The sequence below is a fragment of the Ambystoma mexicanum genome, chromosome 8, assembly GCF_040938575.1.
Source record: "Ambystoma mexicanum isolate Mex_15411 chromosome 8, UKY_AmexF1_1, whole genome shotgun sequence".
In the NCBI taxonomy this organism is placed as follows: Eukaryota; Metazoa; Chordata; class Amphibia; order Caudata; family Ambystomatidae; genus Ambystoma; species Ambystoma mexicanum.
In genome coordinates, this window is record NC_090929.1 from 515,791,655 (window position 1) to 515,812,028 (window position 20,374).

The 20,374-nt window shown below is 46.0% G+C and overlaps 1 protein-coding gene across 2 annotated transcripts in view; it reads left to right on the forward strand.

Annotated features, from left to right (window-relative positions):
* RER1 (retention in endoplasmic reticulum sorting receptor 1) overlaps window positions 1-20,374 on the forward strand; it is a 268,578-nt gene that overhangs the window by 173,513 nt on the left and 74,691 nt on the right. For both annotated transcript variants that reach the window (XM_069610189.1, XM_069610188.1), the window contains exon 4: window positions 14,378-14,477. In XM_069610189.1, coding sequence (XP_069466290.1) covers window positions 14,378-14,477 — 100 coding nt within the window. The remainder of the gene's footprint in view (window positions 1-14,377; window positions 14,478-20,374) is intronic.

Here is a 20,374-nt window from a genome sequence, read left to right on the forward strand (position 1 = left end):
AAGAAGTCGTAGAGCACCTCTTCTCTCAGTGGGGTTTCCCCACAATCGACCTATTCGCCACAAGCGAAAACAGTCAATGCCCAGACTTCGCGTCCAGGTTCCCCCAGCCAGGCTCCAAGGGGAACGCCTCTGGATGAACTGGTCAGGGATATTTGCCTATGCTTTTGCACCAACCTCTCTAATGATAAAGGTGGTGAGCCGATGACGCTTATCCTAGTTGCTCCTATATGGGCAAGACCACCATGGTATCCACATCTGCGCAAACTGGTGATGTGAGATCCCATCAAACTCCCGTGTCAGTACAACCTACTTTCCCAGCACGAGGGACTAACTGTGCACCCGCAGCCACACTCCATGAACTTGGCAGCATGGCTCCTGAAGTCCTAGAGTTCGGACATCTCAACCTGCCACAGAGATGCATGGATATTCTAAGGTAGTCAAGAAAACCAAACACTAGACACTGTTACTTTGACAAATGGAGATTTGTAATATGGTGCCAGACTTAACTAATCAACCCTATAGAATGTACTCCATCACACATTCTAACTTATATGCTCCATTTGCTAGATGCAGGGTTAGTATATAACTCCCTAAAGGTCCACCTGGCGGCTTTATCAGCCTACACGACCTCTCACAACAAGGTCTCATGGTGGAAAGTACCAGTCATCAAAGCTTTTATGGAAGGGGTACAAAGACTCCACCCTCCAATTTCTAACCCGCTGCCAGGATGGGACCTCAATGTGGTACTCGCTAAACTCGTGGGACCCCCTTTAGAGCCTATGCACAAGTCTAGTCTCAAACACCTGACTTATAAAACTGCCTTCTTAGTGGCTATCACTTCCATAAGAATGGTCAGTGAAATTCAAACTCTGTCAGTGCAGGATCCTTTCTTTGTTGTACACAGACAAGCTGGTTTTACAGACTCACGCTAGGTTCTCACCTAAATTAATCTCCAAATTTCATGAAAACCAGTCAATTTAGCTACCAGCTTTATTTCAGGAACCCAACAGCTCAGCTGAGGTAAAACTCCACACACTAGATGTGAGGAGAGCGGTCCTCTACTATGTAGACAAGACCAGACCGCTAAGGAAAACAGATCAACTGTTTGTCTCGATAGTGCCAGGCAGAGAAGGTGACCACATTTCTAAGAATGCCATCTGTAGGTGGATAGTCAGATGTATCCAACTGGGCTATTCTCTGTCGGATAAAACACTGCCTTTTATGCCCAGGGCCCACTCCACAAGAGGTACTGGAGCCACTCTGGCTTTCATTGCAAATGTCCCTTTAGAGAGTATTTGCAAGGCAGCTACATTGAGCTCTGTACATACATCACTCAGCACTACTGCATTACCACCCATTCCAAGACAGATACACAAGTGGGACAAAGCAGTTCCAAGAGATTTATTCGCTCCTGAACCTTCTCACATCCCACCTCCTTTTTCTTGCACTGCTCGCTAATCTATGCACAGCATGTGATCTAAGCAGATTCCACAAGCCTCAAAAGGGATACATCACTCACCATAATCGTATTTCTGATGCTTGTATCTGCTTAGATTCACATGCGACCCACCCTTCCTCCCCTCGGAGAGAAGGCGCATGATTGCTTATGAGCTTGTCTGATACGTATCTGCTTGGATACAGCTGTACTCGCACTACACCTCATGTCAGAAAAATACAATCTGAGGCACCTACACGCGTGAGGGATCATGGGTACAGGGGACGTCACACTAGGGATAGTATTACTGGCACGCCCTATTCGACGTCCCTTTTTGAGTTTCTTAAATGACAACTGTAATACTCTGCAGCTTCCACTAGATGTCTGCCTATGCACAGCATGTGAACCTAAGCAGATGCAAGCAGCAGAAATACGATTACGGTGAGTAATGTATCCCATATTATGTATTAGGCCAAAACACATGCAAGTAAACATCAAGGATATTCTAAACTACACACACAATTGTATACACATATAACTATTAAATATGTAACCCCAGAAGGAAAATATGCAACACTTTACAATTGCACACCATTTCAAGCACAGATGTAAAGCATTGACATTGTTTACTTTAAGTGGGGGTGGGGAGGACTGATTCATCAAATGAAAACCATATACTTTAGAAGTAGGAGATTATTACCTTAAAAGCTTAAGAAGTCATTACTGCAGCCAAGTGTTTCAATTATCATTGTTCTAATGGAGTAGTTCACCCAAAAGTATCTGGATAACGGTTAAGAAAGTCAAAAAATGCCCATGCAATAAGACTTGGTTGAAGCCAACTGGTACATTTTTGAGATTCAAAGCACACTTTAATTAGAAAGTCTGTTTCTCCAAACTCAAGTGGATAAGTCCCAATTCCAGCTCACTTAGGGGGTGGGGGGGGCCCCACTAATGGATTCCTGACTAGTACTCCACCGCTCACCACGAGGTAACAGTAGGTAAAGTGATTGGGCTGTACATCTGTTGAATCCCTATGGGGGAAGGAGGGCACTAAAAGTGGTAAGTACATTCAGTCCCCCAAAATGTTGGCGGAGATTCCACCCCCAGGTAAGCGGGAATCAGTGGGGCCAGCTATTCTCACCTTTTGGGGCTTTTACAGGTAGTCCAGGGGTCATGAGTATAGATGTCGTTTTTGTTCTCATGTTTGGGTTTGGCCGGCAGTGGTTTTCATCTGCCAAGGAAAGCATGGTTCCAGAGATTCACTAGCTGGTTTGGCAGATGATATTGAAAAGTGACCACTGCGACTTCCACAACGAAGGACGGTCCCCAGGACTCTGTAGGTGTAGTGAGTTTTTGGGGTCACTGCTGTGAGGGTCAGGCAGTCTTGGATCTTGCTGGTGGTGCAACACAGGCTTCAGATAGGCCCCTCTTTGCAGCAGTGAGCAGCTGCTGTAGGCAACTAAATTCCTGGGCCACAGGTAGAGGATCTGTCAAGTGTCAGTCTTCTATGCAAGCAAGACGGTATCCAGTGCAGCAATGATGCTTTTTCAGTGAATAGTCAGCCCCCAAAATGCTCCAGGGTTACTTACAAAGTCGGCTGACAGCAGTGAAGGACACACATCTGGTTGGGTCCATCTATCTAGTGGAGGAGGGCACAGACAAAGGCCTAACCTGGTCGCAGAAGAAAGTCCACAGGCTTCTTGGTGGCTGGCAACGGCAATGCTCATTTCCTCGGCAGTAGTCCGTTTTCCTCTGCATTGTTTTCGTTCTTCTGACTATTTATTCTAGTGGGGTGAGCTAGATTGCCTCCAGATCTTCTCTTGTTATCCATAAATATGACTGGGCCTGCCCCAGCCCACCAATGGGCAGGATCTTCACCATTCAAACAGGTTGTGACTATCCAATCGTGGACAGCCATCTGCTCACATCTACCCAGCACAGGCATTCACTGGCTGGCATGTAGTTTGGGACCAGACTGTCTGTTTCCCATGTCCAGGCGCAATGACCAGGAATGCAAGGCTGGATCCCAAGAAAATGCACTGCCTTATTTGAGGAGAAAGCTGGCAAAAAAGATAGGACTTGTTACACGAGAAGGAGCCATTTTGAATATATAGTATTCAAAGGGTACTGTGGTAAATATTTGTGAATGGTAGAGTACTACAAACATGTAAAGCATGGTTTAATGCCACCAGCAAGTCCCGTTCATATCATAAATGCACCAAAATTAAAAAGAAAACCCGCATTGGCAAAGTCAACCGTTTTGGCTTGTGTAGGCATGTGATACACATTTTCCAGGCACTGTCGTAAGGGGGTACCACCTGGCCATAAAATGTCAACTGGAAAATGGTGCCAATACAATGGCAAATGACAGCAGTGCCCGGCAAATGTCTAGCTAATACCTATACACATGCCAAACTATTGTATTTGTCAATGCTTGTTTTTAACAGGACTTCAATGCAAGGACATGTGTACTGCTTATAAATCAAGTGGCTGAAGGCACACTTGCTTAAGACATGTTTATTGCACAAGTAACCCATTTACAACTGCAATTAAGCCATTAACCCTCAGACGAATGCTTAGAATGAACACAGGCAGGCCAAAGTTTGATGTACCTGCTTGAGATTCTAGGAGGATGGGGTTTGGGCGTGGAGGGGCCGTATTGGGTGGGAAAGGCCATAGGGATTTGCATGGCTCTGGGTGGGTAAATAGCCAACCACCACCCACACGTGGTGTCACACCTCTGATCCCATCTCTCTCCTAGCTGTACTCCAATGCAGTAGTTTCAGCTTTATAGGTGGTGCATTAGCCCCACCTCATAGCCAATAGCCAAAACTATTAAAAAGGACATAGTGCCTCTGTTACTCTCAAATGAATGTGGCTTGTGTTACATTGTAAAAATTGGAACATTTAAATGGTAGAAAAGAACTCCTGCACTGGCAGCCTTATGGACTGACCAGTGCCCCAAAACATTTAAGTTGAGCATGTGACGCTATACCGATCTTACTCTCCCAAAAAGCTCCTAGAATGCCATGTCGTTGATAGATATGCTGGGGGTTAGACTGATATTAATGAGGCAACAAAAGGAAAAATGCACTCAATACACTGCACTTGGTCTATGCCCTGTGTGGGGTTGGGAAGGAGCACTTGCGGGTGCCAAACTGCACTTGATCGGTTTTCTTTGTCTGGGTCTGCAACTCTTCTGGCACATCTGCACCCTTTGTGATGTTTTACCTTTGCATTGTGTTGCCTCACACTTCAACTCTGAGAGTGGAAGGAAGAGTTCTGTGGATTTCCTCATTGCGGTTTAACAGATTTTATCGACTACTAGTAGGCATGTAAGAACGTTTTCCAGAGCACCCAGCGAGGTAACTAATTCCCCATGACTCATAGGACCAGGGGGATTCCTGGCGGGCGTCCTTGTTGTACCAGTGTTTGTACTGAGACTCTGCTGCAGTTTAACACTGGATGTAATCCTGAAGTCTTGATTCGATTGTCTTCTAACAGCCTTTGGGCTGATGTACCCAGCAGACCTAAAGAAAGGGCTGTGCTCCTTCCCAGGACTTGGCTTGGCTGCACGGACGGTTTGTTAGGACATACACGTAAACTGCCCTCGCTCTTAAAATCACTGGAGTTGCCCTCGCTCTTAAAATCACTGGAGTTGCATAGTCACTGCCAACACCTCTAATTCGGCACTGGAGGGCTTTTCCTCTCAGGCAAGCACCTTCACTGTTACTGTTATGATGTATGCTTTTGCCCTATCCTTCCACTGGCCTTCTCTATGAGTCCTAGAATGCTGAGCAATGTGAGAGTGACAGCTCAGGGGGAATGTTGCTAAGTGACTGTGTGTGAGAGTTCCAAGAATGACATTTGAGGGGGCCTGAGCTGGGATGGATGAGGATGGCCGGTGGGTGAGCTCCCGATCCCTCCCTATTGTAATCTATTACCAGCGTAACATGTTCTTGTACATATGTATATATTTTAATGAAGCGTACTTGGCAACTCATTGGTCTACAGCCGGTCTGTGACCCACTACTTTTGCGAGAATCGTCCTGCATTTATAACATACTGGCAATGAGGAGACCAGCAAAAAGAATAAAGAAACCAAGAACTACTAAAGAGTAACTGGATTTTAAAGGCCAATGCGAGGATCGACAAAACAAGGCATCAGTTATCAAGGAAGGAGGTTTCAAGCTGTGGGAGGGAAGAGCAGCATAGCCACCCACCATCCCTGCAACCAATTATTCCCATCCTTGCGAACAGTACTCCAGATAAGATTGTGAAGTGGGAGTATTTTACGCAACCATTTTTAAAGTTGGGAGTAAAATCATTTTTTTAGGGAGTAAAAATGTAAGTCCAATTCCCAATGGGAGTATTTTATAAGCGAGTAAAAATGGGTTTTACCTGGAAAACTGAGAAGTATTTGTAATAATAATTCCTTTGCACCTAGTTATTCGTACACATTAAAAGACACACGCAAACTTCTTCCAATTAGGCAGTAATAATAGTAGTTTCTTCCTGTGGTACTACGTGCACTATTGGGCCAAACATATCAATGGGCCCGTTTGGGTGAAAGCAGGGGCACAAGGTCCTACGTGTCTGTTTTCCATTTTTTGTTGGGAGTATTTTTACTCCCTATTTTGATTTTCTTTTTTTGGGGGGAGTAATTCCCTATCTTTAGGGAGTAAAAATGGTCGATACAGCCTTATCTGTAGCCCCATTATAGAGACACATCGTTTTTCATGTCTAGGTGGCATTTCCCCATGTTGTGGGTGCTGACAATGCCCACGTACTCTAAAGGGCTCTAAAGGTGTCGCCGCAGGAAAGGAAAACCGTGGGAATGTGGGCGCAGGACGGGCGCAGGACACAGTCATTGTAAATATAGTGCTATGAGTCCCTGGAGTTTAGCGCTAGCTGAGGAAAGTCAAGGTAGATCTGGCACATCAAGGGGAGCGTGTACAAAAGATTAAGCCTCACTTGTGTGTGGTCATGCCTTCTTGTTGGTGCCTTGTCCCGCTGGGTGCTGTCGGAAGCGAAGTGTCCTATTTCGAATGGATTGTGTCCTCCCACGTATTCCTCATCTTATGATATTTATATCCAGCTTTAGCTGCTTCGGATTTTTCTTTTTTGACAGGGGGCGCTATGTGCCGTCTCGTCGAGCCCATGCCCTTGACGTCGAACGGAGGCCCTCAACATCAGTATAAGCAGCACACGCAGTGCCCGTTAGCTTCAGTTCCGTTTTTCCGAGCTAACGCTTTGAGGGAATTACGGCACGCTTCGTTTCTTATGTGAAAATATTGATTTTCGATAGAAAATGTCTTCGTCGACACCATCAATGCTGAAGTCAGGCTTCAAGAAGTGCCAAGACTGCGGGTCGAAAATATTGACCACCAACCCCCACCGCATATGTCTGTGGTGTCTGGGTTCCGGGCACCGTACCTCCGACTGTGGCTCCTGTCGGGTGATGACCGAGAAGGCTGTCGGGGAGTGTAAGGTAAATTGGCAGTGGGGAGGTTGCCTTCAAAGTCACCTTCGAAGAGTTAAAAAAAGACCGATGAGTCGATAGATACTGTCCAATGCAAAAAACCGAATGGTCTCGATCGTGACGTCGATCACGCCATTCTTCGTCTTCTTCGAAGAAGGCCAAGAAAATACCTCATAGGTCACCTTCCACCGCCGGTAATTCCTCGACTGAGGTAATCAGGTGTGCTACGAAATTGGATTCCCCTGCAAAATGGCACGCATTTCATAGTGAGATGCTAAACATTTTTCGAGAATGTGGCCTCAACCCCCTCGAAAGAAAAGCAGCAAGGGCATGCCCCTGTCGCTCCGCAAAAGGTCGACAAAGGGAAGTCGAAGACGAAATATTCAAAACCGAGCCTTAAACCGGTTTTGCATCGAGAAAGTTCTCGATTCGACGAAAAATCGAGGGCTTTGACGAGTCAGGAACCTAGTCAATCTAGGGTTCTGTCGAAGAAACAAAAGAAGTCGACAACTTTGACGCCTTCGCCGACTGTCGGCATCGGAACTCTCGACGCAGATACACATGTCAACGCCGGCTAAATCGGCACCAATTTCAAAGCCATTGTCGACGGCTACTTCAAAATTGTCGAAGGCAGTAATGGTACAGTAAAAGATTTTCAAACCTATACCTAAAAAGGACTATTTTAAGTCTTTGTTAGCCATATATCAGGAGGATCAACCCTCTGATGACAATACACCACCTTTTGGGCAACCAGACTCAACTTAACATGCTGACTTTTCATACAGAAAACTCATGGTAAAAGTTATTGAGTTTTTAGGATGGAGTAGGCCTAATCGAGCAAGATGACATGACGGACATCTTCGACCAGGGTCCTCAGAAGGACCCAATTTTGCCCTTTCACATGGCATTACAGAAGAGGGCCTCTCCAAATTGGGAGACACCAGAAACTGCGGCTGCAGTAAATAAAAACTTTGCAAAAAAGGACAGACCATCCAGTAGCGACCCAGAGTATCTTACTAGGTATCCAACACTAGAAAGCGTGGTGGTTCAGGATGCTACATCTACCAAGCAGCCAGCATACCCATTCGTCCCTCCTGATAGGGATGACAAGAGAGTGGATGCCTGGGCGGGAAATGTTTTCACTGCTGGAAGTATGACATTAACGTCTACAAATGTGACTTGCACATTATCAAGATTTACATTCACCCCGTGGGACTGTGTTGCTATGGCGGCTGACCGCATCCCGGAAGGAGAGGAAAGAGACGGCTTCCTGGCAATCAAGGATGGTAAGGAGGCAATTGGAGACATTCACCCGTCGGGTATGGATACTACAGACAGTATCAGCAGATCCATGGCGGGTAGCACAGTGTTACGCAGATTTGTGTGGTTGAACAAATGGGGGTTTGCACCAGATGTGTATGCTAGACTACTCAACATGCCCTTTGACGGCTCGCGGTTGTTTGGCAGCAAGGCGGATGAGAGTTTGCAAAAGCGGCGGCTAAATCCCTTAGCACCGCCATTAGACTGCCTCAACAACCCTATTCGGGCTCATCCTCCTGGAGGGCTAAGTCCTTTCGATTCTATTCCTCATTTGGAAGAGGAAGACGACAAGCAGGCCAAAGAGTCCAGAGAAGATTCCCTTGCGGTGGACAAAGGAGAGGTGACAATTCAGCCATCGGCCACTGCTTCAGCTGCCTCTAAACCACTCTGAGGCCTTGACTCACAAGACCCCGGTGGGAGGCAGACCTACTCAGCATCTGAGCGAATGGCGGGGCATTACTTCAGATGCTTGGGCTCTGGAAACGGTAGCCCAAGGTTACTGCCTTCCTTTCAAAAAAGGCCTCCGGATCATCCACCGGGGAACAACTCGTTCAAAATACTGGATGCGCTCCTTGTGCAGGAAATATTGACCCTGCTAGAGAAAGGTGCAATAGAACATCTACCTGTGAACATGTACCTGTAGCGGAAAGGAACAAGGATTGTTATTCCCCATACTTTCTGATTCCCAAAAAAGGATGGAAGATTGAGACCCATCCTGGACTTAAGAAACTTCCTCAGTAAGGACCAGTTAAAGATGGTTGCCCTTTCTCAGAACCTTCAGGCTCTCCAACTCAAAGACTGGATGGTATAATTGGACCTTCAGCATGATTCCTTTCATGGGCCTATCTATCTCAAGCACCGAAAGTACCTGAGGTTCGCGGTTGGCGGTTCTCATTATCAGTTTTGAGTTCTGCCATTCGGGCTGACCTCCGCCCTAAGGGTTTTCACCAAGTTGCTGGCGGTGGTGGCAGTGAGTCTCAGGAGAGGGGGGATTCACGTCTACCCCTACCTAGACGATATGCTGATCAGGCTTCGACTTGTTTTTCAAAATGGCTTTACTTTGGTCTCAACAGTCAATTTCAGCCAGTTATAAAGGTTGTCGAGTGTTTCAAACAATTTCCTCCAAACGGCAAACTGCTATGGAGGTTGCGTCTGTAGTCTCCTAATGGGTGTCCTGCTGTCTTGCCTCGACGCTCGGCCGAATTCCTCATGCAGGTGATTCTCGGCGCAGCGCCGAGGCAAGACAGCAGGGTACCCATTAGGAGACTACAGACACAAGCCGAACCTTAGGCTTATTCCTCCTGCAGAACCGTCACTAACAGATGGGGAAACGCGTGTCGAGGCTTAAACAATTATGTTAAAAAAATGAATGACAAAATAAACACTCTGTTTAAAGAACGCATCATTAATCTGTTGAATATTATTGAGAATATATTGCACAATACAAAGGAACAAATCTCAAGACTATAAGGATAAAATGAAAGTGATATTCAACTAATGTTTGGCGCAAGACAAAGGATTTCTATTGTTTCTTTCTGTTCACGTATTGTCTATGGTATGCCTGGTAATTCTTCTTCTGGAGGGGTAGGAAAAACAGAACTGATGCCAATGGGCGCTGCGTGCGTTACTTATACTGATGTCATCGAACGGAGGCCCTCTAGGGACATCGACCCGACGAGACGGCACACAGCGCCCCCGTTGTTGAAAAGAAAAAAACAATCCAAAGCAGCTGAAAACTGGAGATAAATATCATAAGATGAGGAATACGTGGGAGGAACATCCAATCGAAAGAACGTTACCAGAGAGTTGTCCTTTTCGTGGTTCTCCTGATGCTTGGAAGAAGGGGTCAGACAGCAGTGATACTCTGAAAGAGGGCATCTCTGAAAAGTGGCTGCGGACATCTCTCCTATTCCTCCTCGTTGATGTCATCTGTTCCAGGGGTCAGCTTGTCTTCAGCCTCAGGATCCATACCTCTTATGTAGGTACCCAGCCAATTGCCACCCATGCACTATTCAAACTCTGAGTGGTGCAGGACGGGCGTAGGACACAGCCAATTTTAACGGTACAGGCTTTATACCGGCAACTCCGAGAAATTGCGACATCATGAGGAAATTATAATATTTGAATTTCTGAATTAAGATCTGTAATAACGAAAAGGAATACTAAGGAGTCGCCCACGAGACCAGCTGTAAACAGTAAAAGCCAAATACGTACTTTATACATAGATATAAAGGGATACCAAAAGAGGAACTGCAGGTATTACAAAGGCAATGGGAGTCCAGGACCTTTAGATACCTGGGGATTGATGTACATCACAGTGAAGAAGTCGAACACAAACAAAACACAGAGAAGGCGTGGCGAACATTGACAATAGTATGAAGTTCTGGGCCAAGCTCCCTTTGACCATGATGCAGAGGGTGGCACTGTTAAAGATGGTGGTACTGCCTAGGCTGTTCCACATCTTTTTGCATATACCATATAGGATACCCAAACAATTCTTTGCTAAAATTCAGGGTATACGTAGGGGGTTCATATGGCACAACACTAGGAACAGAATAGCGTTATGGAACTTGCAAAACACGTATGACCAAGGGGGCATTAAATTGCCCAATTTCCAGATGTACTATCTGGCCAGCCAACTGCAGTATGTAGCGAGATGGTTATCGGAAGACTCCACATCGGAGTCCAGGTTGTTGAGGGCTGAATGTGTCCCGTCTTTCTTCAAAGAATGAATGGATATGGTTGCCAAAATCGCAGCAAGGCGGAGGGAAAAGAATGTTAGACTTGGGATGGAAGATATGGTGACTGGCTTGCTTGGCCATGGGGAGCCCGTCCCTGTGTTCCCCACAGATGCCGCTAGTGGTACTGAATGGAGCGGATGAGCACTTGAGGATGATAGTCCGGAAGCATTGGGAACCGATTGGTATAGCAATGCTGGGGGATGTGTTGCAGGATGGGAAGGGGGTGGAGTTCGATACACTGGTAGAAGACACCGGACTACACCAGGGACAGTACATCACTTATACTAGGTTGGTACGAAAGATAAGACACGTGGTCAGAAATAGTGCTAGAGTCAGCCCGACACGGCCATAGAATTATTTTTTGATGTGTCAGACTGAGGTCAGGAGGTCTCCCGAATCTACAAACTGCTGATGTCAGGGGTGGGGAAGGAGGTGACTCAGCTGAGACGGGATTGGGAAGAGGAAGCTGGAGAATCTGAGTGATGGGTTGTGGGCGAGGGTACAAGGATGCCACAAAAAAGTGTCCAGGAACGCAAGGTTGCAACATATCCAGTTGTATTTTACCCACATAGCATACCTAAATGTCCTAAATGTTGGGGAGGAGAATGTGGGACTGGTGCACATGTTCTGGGTGTGCCCAGAAATAAGGAGATTCTGGAAGGAGGTGGCCCACCGCTTGACCAAAGAGGAGATTAGGCTGGAGGTGGAATCTTTGTGGGCATGTATGGTGTGGGGGTTCCCCAGGCCGTGTAAGTTGAAACATGTGAGTAAACTCAAAGACCTGGCTTATATACCTGCCAAGGGCAGAATTGCTATGAGCTGGAAAACAACTCCACTCTCAAAGAAGCAGTTGACACCATTGCTCCTTTAGAGAAAAAAAGAGCAAAAAATATCAAATACACCAACTGCTGGTACAATGAAGACCTCGACCTAAAAGTGCGCAAAAGGCAAGCCCTAAACATATGGCAATCACGCACGTCTGACTCCACTCATGACTTCTACCTCTCCATTGCCAAGCAATACAAAATCTCCATCTCCATCGCCTCAGCAAAAGCAGCTGCCTACAACATTAGAATTGACAAAGCTAAATCCCAATCCAAGGAACTGTTCACCATCTTCAATGAGTTGGTTGTCCCCCCCCCCCTTCTTCCACACATCAAACAGTAAAGGACGAGAAATGGTGTAATGACATCCAACATGCTATGTTGGATAAAATCAATTTACTCCCAGAAAAGATCAAAACCAACTTCAACAACCTACCCAAAATCACACCACCTACACCTACCGCTTCTGAACCCAATTCTCCTAACCTTCTAGATCCCAAGCCCCCGCCGCTTTTTACCTTCAGAAATGTAACCATCCCTGAAGTCACATCAATCATGATGCATATAAAACCATCACTTTACAAAGGGGACATCTGTCCAGCAAGCATAATCAAAGACTGTGCTGCAGCACTAGCCCCCTTCATCACAGCCTTCATTAATGCTTCGTTCGCATCTGGCACTTTTCCATTCTCCCTTAAAGAAGGTTGGGTCTGGCCACTGCTAAAAAAAGCCCACACTGGACCCTGACTCCCCAAACAATTACAGGCCCATCACCACGGTTCCTTTTTTGTTAAAAATTGTCGACAAAGCTGCACATCTGCAGGGCCAATCCTACCTCGAGCTGCACAACATACTGGGAAAGAGGCAATTTGGTTTTCGACCCCGGCATGGCACTGAGTCAGCCCTGCTTGATTAAAAAAATTAACTACTAGGAAACATGGACAAGGGCAAATCAACGATCCTCCGGCTCCTTGACCTATCTGCAGCGTTCGACCTGGTTGACCACAAGATCCTAGGGAAACACCTCACAGACTCTGCACACTTCTCCCATGAGGCCACCACCTGGATAACATCCTTCCTTGAGGGCCAAGCCATGAGGGGCTTCTCAGACCAGGCGATCAGCCGCTGCATCCCCTATTGGGTGTGGTGTTCCACAAGGCTCATGTACCTCTCCCACAACCTTTTCACCTTACAACTATTCAATGACCTAGAAGATTTCGGCATAACGTTCACCAATTATGCCGCTGATGCACAAATTCTTCTCCCATTTACTTGAGACTAAGCACATGACCTCACATGACCTCACAACCCTACAAAACACATATGCCATCATCCAGGCCTGGTTGGCAGCAAATTGCCTTTGTCTCAATGGAGACAAAACCAAAATCCTACTGGTTGTCCCCAAGGAGACCCTAAGAAAAATAGACAAGAACTACTGCAGTTTCAAAATGGAGAACACTGTAGTCACAGTCTCGACTGCTGTAAAATCCCTTGGAGTCTTTCTGGACTCAACCCTATCTATGGATAGACAAGTCAGCTGTATCTCCTCTTAAGCAGCACTCCCAACCAAAATGATCAATGCTGTAAAACCCTACCTCTCGGCCAAAAATTCTCAACATCGCCAGAGCAACCATAGGTGCAAAACTAGAGTATTGAAATGCCCGTCCGCTCGGTACATCCGCCAAAAACATCAACAGATTATAAATTGCTCAAAACAATGCACTTAGAGCAGCTCTCAGCATTCCTAGGAGAGAGCACATCTCTTGGGCAAGAAAAGAGAGGCCCACTGGCTCCACATCAGAGAGTGCATACTGTTCAGGACACAATGACCCACAGATGCATATCCCAATCAGCACCCACCTATCTAATTGAACGAATACACCAAGTTCAGACACTCAGATGTAAACGTGACATATACTCACACCAACTCACAATTCCTACCTTTAATAGAAACAAAGCAGGCGGGTCCAGTTTCGAAGGTACTAGCACCAAAATCCTGGAACTCACTTCCACTAGAACTCAGAACACAAACTTCCCTCGTGGCTTTCAGAAAGGCACTGAAAACCAATCTATTCAAGTAAACCGCAACTGCTCCGCTATCTCCCCTGTAACCTTGGAACATGAGCAGCATATGTACCTAACCACTGAACCTGTACCTAAGTATTGTAACTATGTTTTAACCTGCTGCCAAGTGAAAATGCTGTAACAGCGCCTCGATGCCCGAGGGCAGTTTGTGTGCTTTATAAATGGAAATAAATAAAGAAGTATTAGACCAAAAGTAGAAGTCTGGTGGCACGACCTTCAGAAATGGGCGGATGCTGAAACAGTGATGTGGAGTGAAGCAGTTAAGAGGGGGGAGATGAAACAAAATGTGTGGGGTAATTAGCATAGGCTTCTGCCACCATATGCCAACCTTACCATGAAGGTGAGAGAAACTAGACGGGATGCTATTCAAGAAAGCTTGGCCTTCCATGTGGTCTGCCTTTATTCCAACACCATTTTCTTAGTTGCTTGGAAAATCAGTAACGTTCATTTGATGTAACGGTTTCATTAACATGGTTTTATCTCGTTTCAGGGTTGGTACATTGTGACGTATGCCTTGGGAATCTATCACCTTAATCTCTTCATAGCTTTCCTGTCTCCAAAAGTAGATCCATCCTTAATGGAAGACTCAGGTAGAGTACAGACGTTTTTCATTGTTTTATGAAATGTAAGGCAGTGACTATACATATATTTACTTAACGTCTGTTTGCATGGTGCTGTGGAAGATCATTATTCTGGGCCATTTCATACACTACCATACGTGCCATTTGAGAGATGCTAGTCCATTCATGTTTTTTCTTTACACTGTGCGAATTGCAGTTTGGAATTTCCTATTTTAAAAGCAGGACAACAGTGCCAGAATGAAAGGAAAAAAACAGGACTCGACAAGTGTTAGGAGGGTTTTTTCAGAACAACTGTTGGTATACGGTTCTGAGGGACCAACCTTAGTGGACCTGCATGCTTTACAACAAATTATTCCAAACTTCTTACTTGTAACATCACTGAAAGGTAAGGCTTAGTCCTGGAATGGGAGGTGACTGCCTGAAGGTGCAAATCACATACACAATGGCTGTAAATCGGTAGGTTGTCCACACAGGTAAGGATCAAAAATGGGTTCTATGCAGTATTCACACTTCTGGTTAAGTTTCACACCCTCAACCCCCAAGAGAAGCTGTTAACCTGTCCGTACCCACCCTCTCATGTGCTCCCTTCATCGCTCAAAGCATTCACCCCTCAACCCCCACCACAGACAAACTGATTCAGACATGCGAGCACACTCACACTCACATTTACATGTTTACCCACTCCCCCGCCCCTTCCCCACCACACACACACTCCTTCTCCTCCCTCACAGTCACAAACAGACACACACAGACACTCATGCAATCACTCAAACACACACAAAATCCCAAAACACTTTGACTCCCGCGTCTTCTCTCTTTGGGCACGGCTATGCCTGTCAGCCTCTGCACACACTCATGTGCGTCCATGTGCATGACAGTTCGATTTAGGAACACTGCTCGGATAGATGAGTGTTCTTTCTAAATCGATCCTTTTTATTTTGTTTTTTCTCAAACATAATGTTCATTTGGCACCCAAATAATGACTTACTTATCACTATGAACAGAGGTGCCTTAACTTCACAAAACTACAAGGTAATTAAAAACAATTCTATATTTACACAACATTACTTTGGTGTCCAATTAGGACACGTACCACATTTTAAATCTCAAAACAGTTATACACATATCATATACTGTCTCAAAGGCTAAAGTTGCTGAAAAGACATTCTAGGTGATATCCCAAGACTTGCAAACATATAAGGCACACCAACTATCCCAAGAAAGTTGTCTGTCAATAGTCCCAGGTAAGTAAACAGTTTTGGGTACTTGAAGACATTTTAGAGGTTTTCCAGATAATTGGACCTGGACCTCAGACTTTCAACAATTAATTGATCTCTTCTTTAACACGCACAATGTATTTCTTTCTTTTGTTATGCATCGATTTATTTACATAGATGCTGGAAAAAACAAAGCTCTTTTGACCACAAAAGGGCGTACAGCTGTAGTATCGCAGTTAAATGCAAACAAGTGAGCTTCTTACAATGTGCAGAGTTCGAGTTACATCATGACCGGGCTAGAGTAGGTGTAAGTAGGACAGATCCCATGGACGATGATGGCCAGACTTGGAATAAATGCATGTCAACATTTAGGGTGTTTGTAGGCTGACTATAAGTGCTAGAGTGAAGGGGAGAAACAAGGGAAGGGTTGGGTAGAGATGAGGAAAGGTGAGAGTAGTAGGTTAGGTGAGTCAAGAGAAGAGTTCAGAAGCGAGGAGGTGAGCTTTCAATTTGCATTTGAAAGTATTGATTTGAACCATTGTTGGAATATCAGCAGCAAGGGAGTTCCATGTAATTGTAGCTAGGAGGGAGAAGGAGCGAAAGTGAGAAGCACAGGGAGGAAGGGGTTACCTGAGGGTCACAGAAGTTGTGGGGGAGATGGTAGGGATTGATAGAAGAGGATAGATAGGGTGGTGCCTTCCCAGGCTTGGATTTATGCACATACAGGAGAAATTTGAATTTGGACTTTTTTTTCATGAGGAAGTGCCATTATCATGCAGCAGCCAGAAGAAACAAGCTTGGGTAACCCAGCAGTTGCTGAAAGCAACAGTGAAGGAGGACATCTCCAGCAAGCACCCGCACCCCCTGCCAGAGGGAAAGCAGCAGTCCCTTGACAAGGTTGCACAGCACTTGAGGCTGCACCATGTCCAGGCGCAGAGATGTCCCCACTCCAGATGATGCAGACCATTCTAAATCATATTTTGATGAGCTCCAGGAGGATGTCCGAAAAGGGACAAGACTGAAGTGGTTTTGCCCACCAACTCAAAGGGAGGGGGAGCCTTGAAAGGCCTCCCCTGGTCAAAGTAGGACTGATCTTTGCATTACGCGAGTTAGCAATGGATGTCACAGCAGAGCAGCCATTGTCCCCCTTTGCTGCCTTCTGCCTCACATTCCAAGTTTCAGTGTTTGACTGTAAATCTGGCTTCAGATGCACTCATGATCTACAGAAACCTGGGTTGGGTGAGAGCCCAGCCCACTCATCAGTGGACCTGTACCATTCAAACTGAGTGTCTATTGTGACAATCAGATGGCATCACTTTTTCCCAGAGGGGAGCCCTTTTCCATTTGGCTAAGGAGGTATGGCTGCTAACCAATAGTCACCCTAGGGGTGTTGATATGTGGGAGGACTTCTCCTCCTGGGGACAAGGACGTGAGTTCGACAGGCGGCCTATTGAACCCCCAGACCCCATCGGACAGAGATCTTCAAACTGTGTGGTGCGTCCCCCCTGACTCCCCAGTGGGGCGCAGCAGCATTCCAGGGGGGGCGCGAGTCCCCAGCCTGAAATAACTTTTTTTTTTTCTTTCAATGGAGGGAATGGCCATGGGTGGCCCACAGGGTCGGACTAGAGCATAAAACTGTTTTAGGCACCAATGAAAAAGTGTCCCACAGTTGCAAATGGCAATTCATTCCTTTAGTGACAGACTGTTTGAATAGTACTCAAGGAGTTGTTTTTCGTTACAATGTAAGCAAATTGTGATATTTAAGGAATATTTATTCAGCAACAATGGTCAGAATTATTAGATGCATAGTGAAGTGACTCATCAAACTGGCCCACATTGGCCAAAAATAGTGGCCAATTTAGACCAAAAAAACTGGCCCACACTAGCATTTTGCATGTTCGGCATTTCCCTATTGTCCTATAGGCTAGAGTGAGCCTAGCGGCTCATCCATAATGGGCGAGGGGGCGTCGACCCAGTGGCTTCCTCACCCATTATGGAGGAGCCAAGGAGCCAGCCCAATGAAACACTGAGCACTCCCACAGCTGTTTTTTCCAGCTGTGGGAGTACTCCTGGGCTGGCTGAACTGTCAAAGGGAAAGACTGTTCCCCTTTGACAGTTCAGTTCCCCAGCCGCACCTGCTCACTTAGCCATGCAAGGCTGGGGGCATTTTGCTTCACAAGCCTTGCATAGCTCATTGGAAATGCTGGCTGGGAAACCACATGTCTATATGTGCGTGGGGGAGCTCCTGCGCCTCCTCGCACATACGGACAGAGCAGCCTGGAATGGTGTGTACCAGCACCCCCACGCAGGCCCCTGCACACATATGCAGGAACCAGGAAGCTCTTGTTTCTTGATTCCTGTTCATGATGCAGGAGTTTGAGTGCTGGGGAGGAAAATTCAGGACCAGGACAGAAGTTAAGTTTATGTTCATTTATATATTTGTATAGATGAATGTATGCTTGTGTTATGAGTGAGTGTATGATGATGGGTGCTTGTGTGAATGATAAAGTGCTTGCTGTGTGAATTTGTGTGCGTTTATGTTGGTCCGTGGAGCTCATTTTGGCTAGTGGGGGGATAGGAGGGTTGTACAACAAAGGCATTTTAAAAATGTCTTTGTTACACAATCCCCCTACCCGCCTGCCAAAATAAGCTCTCCTGAGGCGCTGTGGAGCACAGGGGACAGGGATGGTATCTTTTTACTGGATATCTATCACAGATGTCCCGTAAAAAATATCATACCTGATCTCTGGCCCCCCCAGAGCCAATTGCGAACTGGTTGGCTTTTTACTCAATTTTTCAAGAAAGTATGCTCTAAAATGCAACATTGTCGCCCATTTTGTTAAAAAAGAATTCCCGGGGGAAAGCCCCCGAACACCCCTTGAATGGTTTGGGCTCCCTCACTACTCTCGGTCGCTATGGCATATCTGGGGGAAATATTTAGTTTAGTTTATTATTTGTAGAGCGCTCCTAACCCTGAGGTATCTGGGTGCTTGTGCATAGGTAATTGTTACAGGTACATACACATAGGTAATTATTACAGGTACTTACACATAGAGATAGAAGACAAGTGGCTTGTTGGTAAAGGTTACAGGTTGAACAACGTGCCGACATCAGAGAAAAGTACAGAAAGGCTGAGGCAATTGCAGAGAAATGCACAATTTTCCGTGGACCCAGGCCACGAAGTGCTCAATGTTACAAGAAATGGTCAACATGTCTAAACAGTATTCAAGTCGGAAGCCGACTTAGACCAGAAGCACTAGCCTGACACAGGCCATATACATTTTCAACTTCTTTCAGATTGACTGGAGAGAAGTAGAAAGGGTGACACGAAGGAGATTGGATGTCAGGCAATTTACGTGGGTTGGAGCTCGAGGCTATGCTGTTCTTTTTAGACTCAATTTTGGCTTGTAGTAGGGCTATTTTGTCAGATGGATATTGGCACACCAGGCCGCATCTTTGATGCAAATTTCTGTAGGTGGTGAAGGGAACCCTAGTTCCCTTAGTATAGTAAAGATCCCTTAGTATAGTAAAGAGCTCTTTCGTGCCCGATTTAGCATTTTGAATTCTGACATTGTAAATCTCTTTTTTGCTATTGAGAATAGCAGTTTTGTAGGTAGTGGGGAGCAGAGGTAAACTTTTGCTTGTTGGGGATTGAGGGTGTTTTTCTCCAAGTGGCTTTCGGAAGATCTTTTAGCATTGCAGAGGGTTTTTAGGTTAGCTATGAAACATTTATTTAAATGGGCTGAAGGTTTAGCCTATCTTAGTTTAAGTGGGGCAATTTTATTTAAGGCTTGTTCTAATGTATAATTATACAGGTCAACCAGTGGGGACGGGTCCAAATCTAGGTTTTTTGGCGAATCAGTGATGGTCTGAAGTAATGGCAATAGGTTGTCTGTTATGTTACGATTATTTCTAGATAAGGTTTGTGGGCCGATGGCAGAGCTGGTATTTAGGTGGGCACTCTCCTGTATATTAAATGGGATGCAATGGTGATCTGACCAGGCACAGGGCACATTGAGGATTGTGGTGTTGCAGTTAAGGTCTGCCAACCAATCTGTTCTGCCCTTATTGTGTGTCGGCTCATTAATGCAGAGTTTGAAGCCAAGTTGTGTGATAGTTTTCTAAGATATTGGCGTTGGCGTCATTTGGGTAATGAAGGCCTAGGTGAAAATCGCCCAGCAATATGATTTGAGGGCTAGGTTTGGTGTTTTGGGTTAGGAGGAATGTAGTTTCGAGGGGATTGGGTCCTCTGACGTATTCCATATCTATGACATGTAATCACCACAGCTGTGCTGCTTTGGAAACCTTTTTTGGCGTCCTGCGTCGATGCGCCGTCGTCGAGGACCTCCTCCGACGTCATCCGATGTGATAAGTAGGACGCCCGTAGCCTCAGTTCCGTTTTTTCCGCGAACGTGTTGCTTCGTGAATCTCGGTTAACGCCTCGACTCTTTGGAGTTCTGTTCTTCTCGGTTCTTCGAACCTGTTCGTTTTTGTGAAAATCCTTCGTGTGAAGATGTCTTCTACTTCGTCTTCGACCCCGCGTCCGGGTTTCAAGAAGTGCGGGGAGTGTGGGTCCAAGATGTCGGTGACGGACTCGCACGACGCCTGCCTCTGGTGCCTCGGGGAGGCCCACGACACGGATGACTGTATCGACTGCCAGTCGCTCACGTCCAAAGCCTTACGCGAACG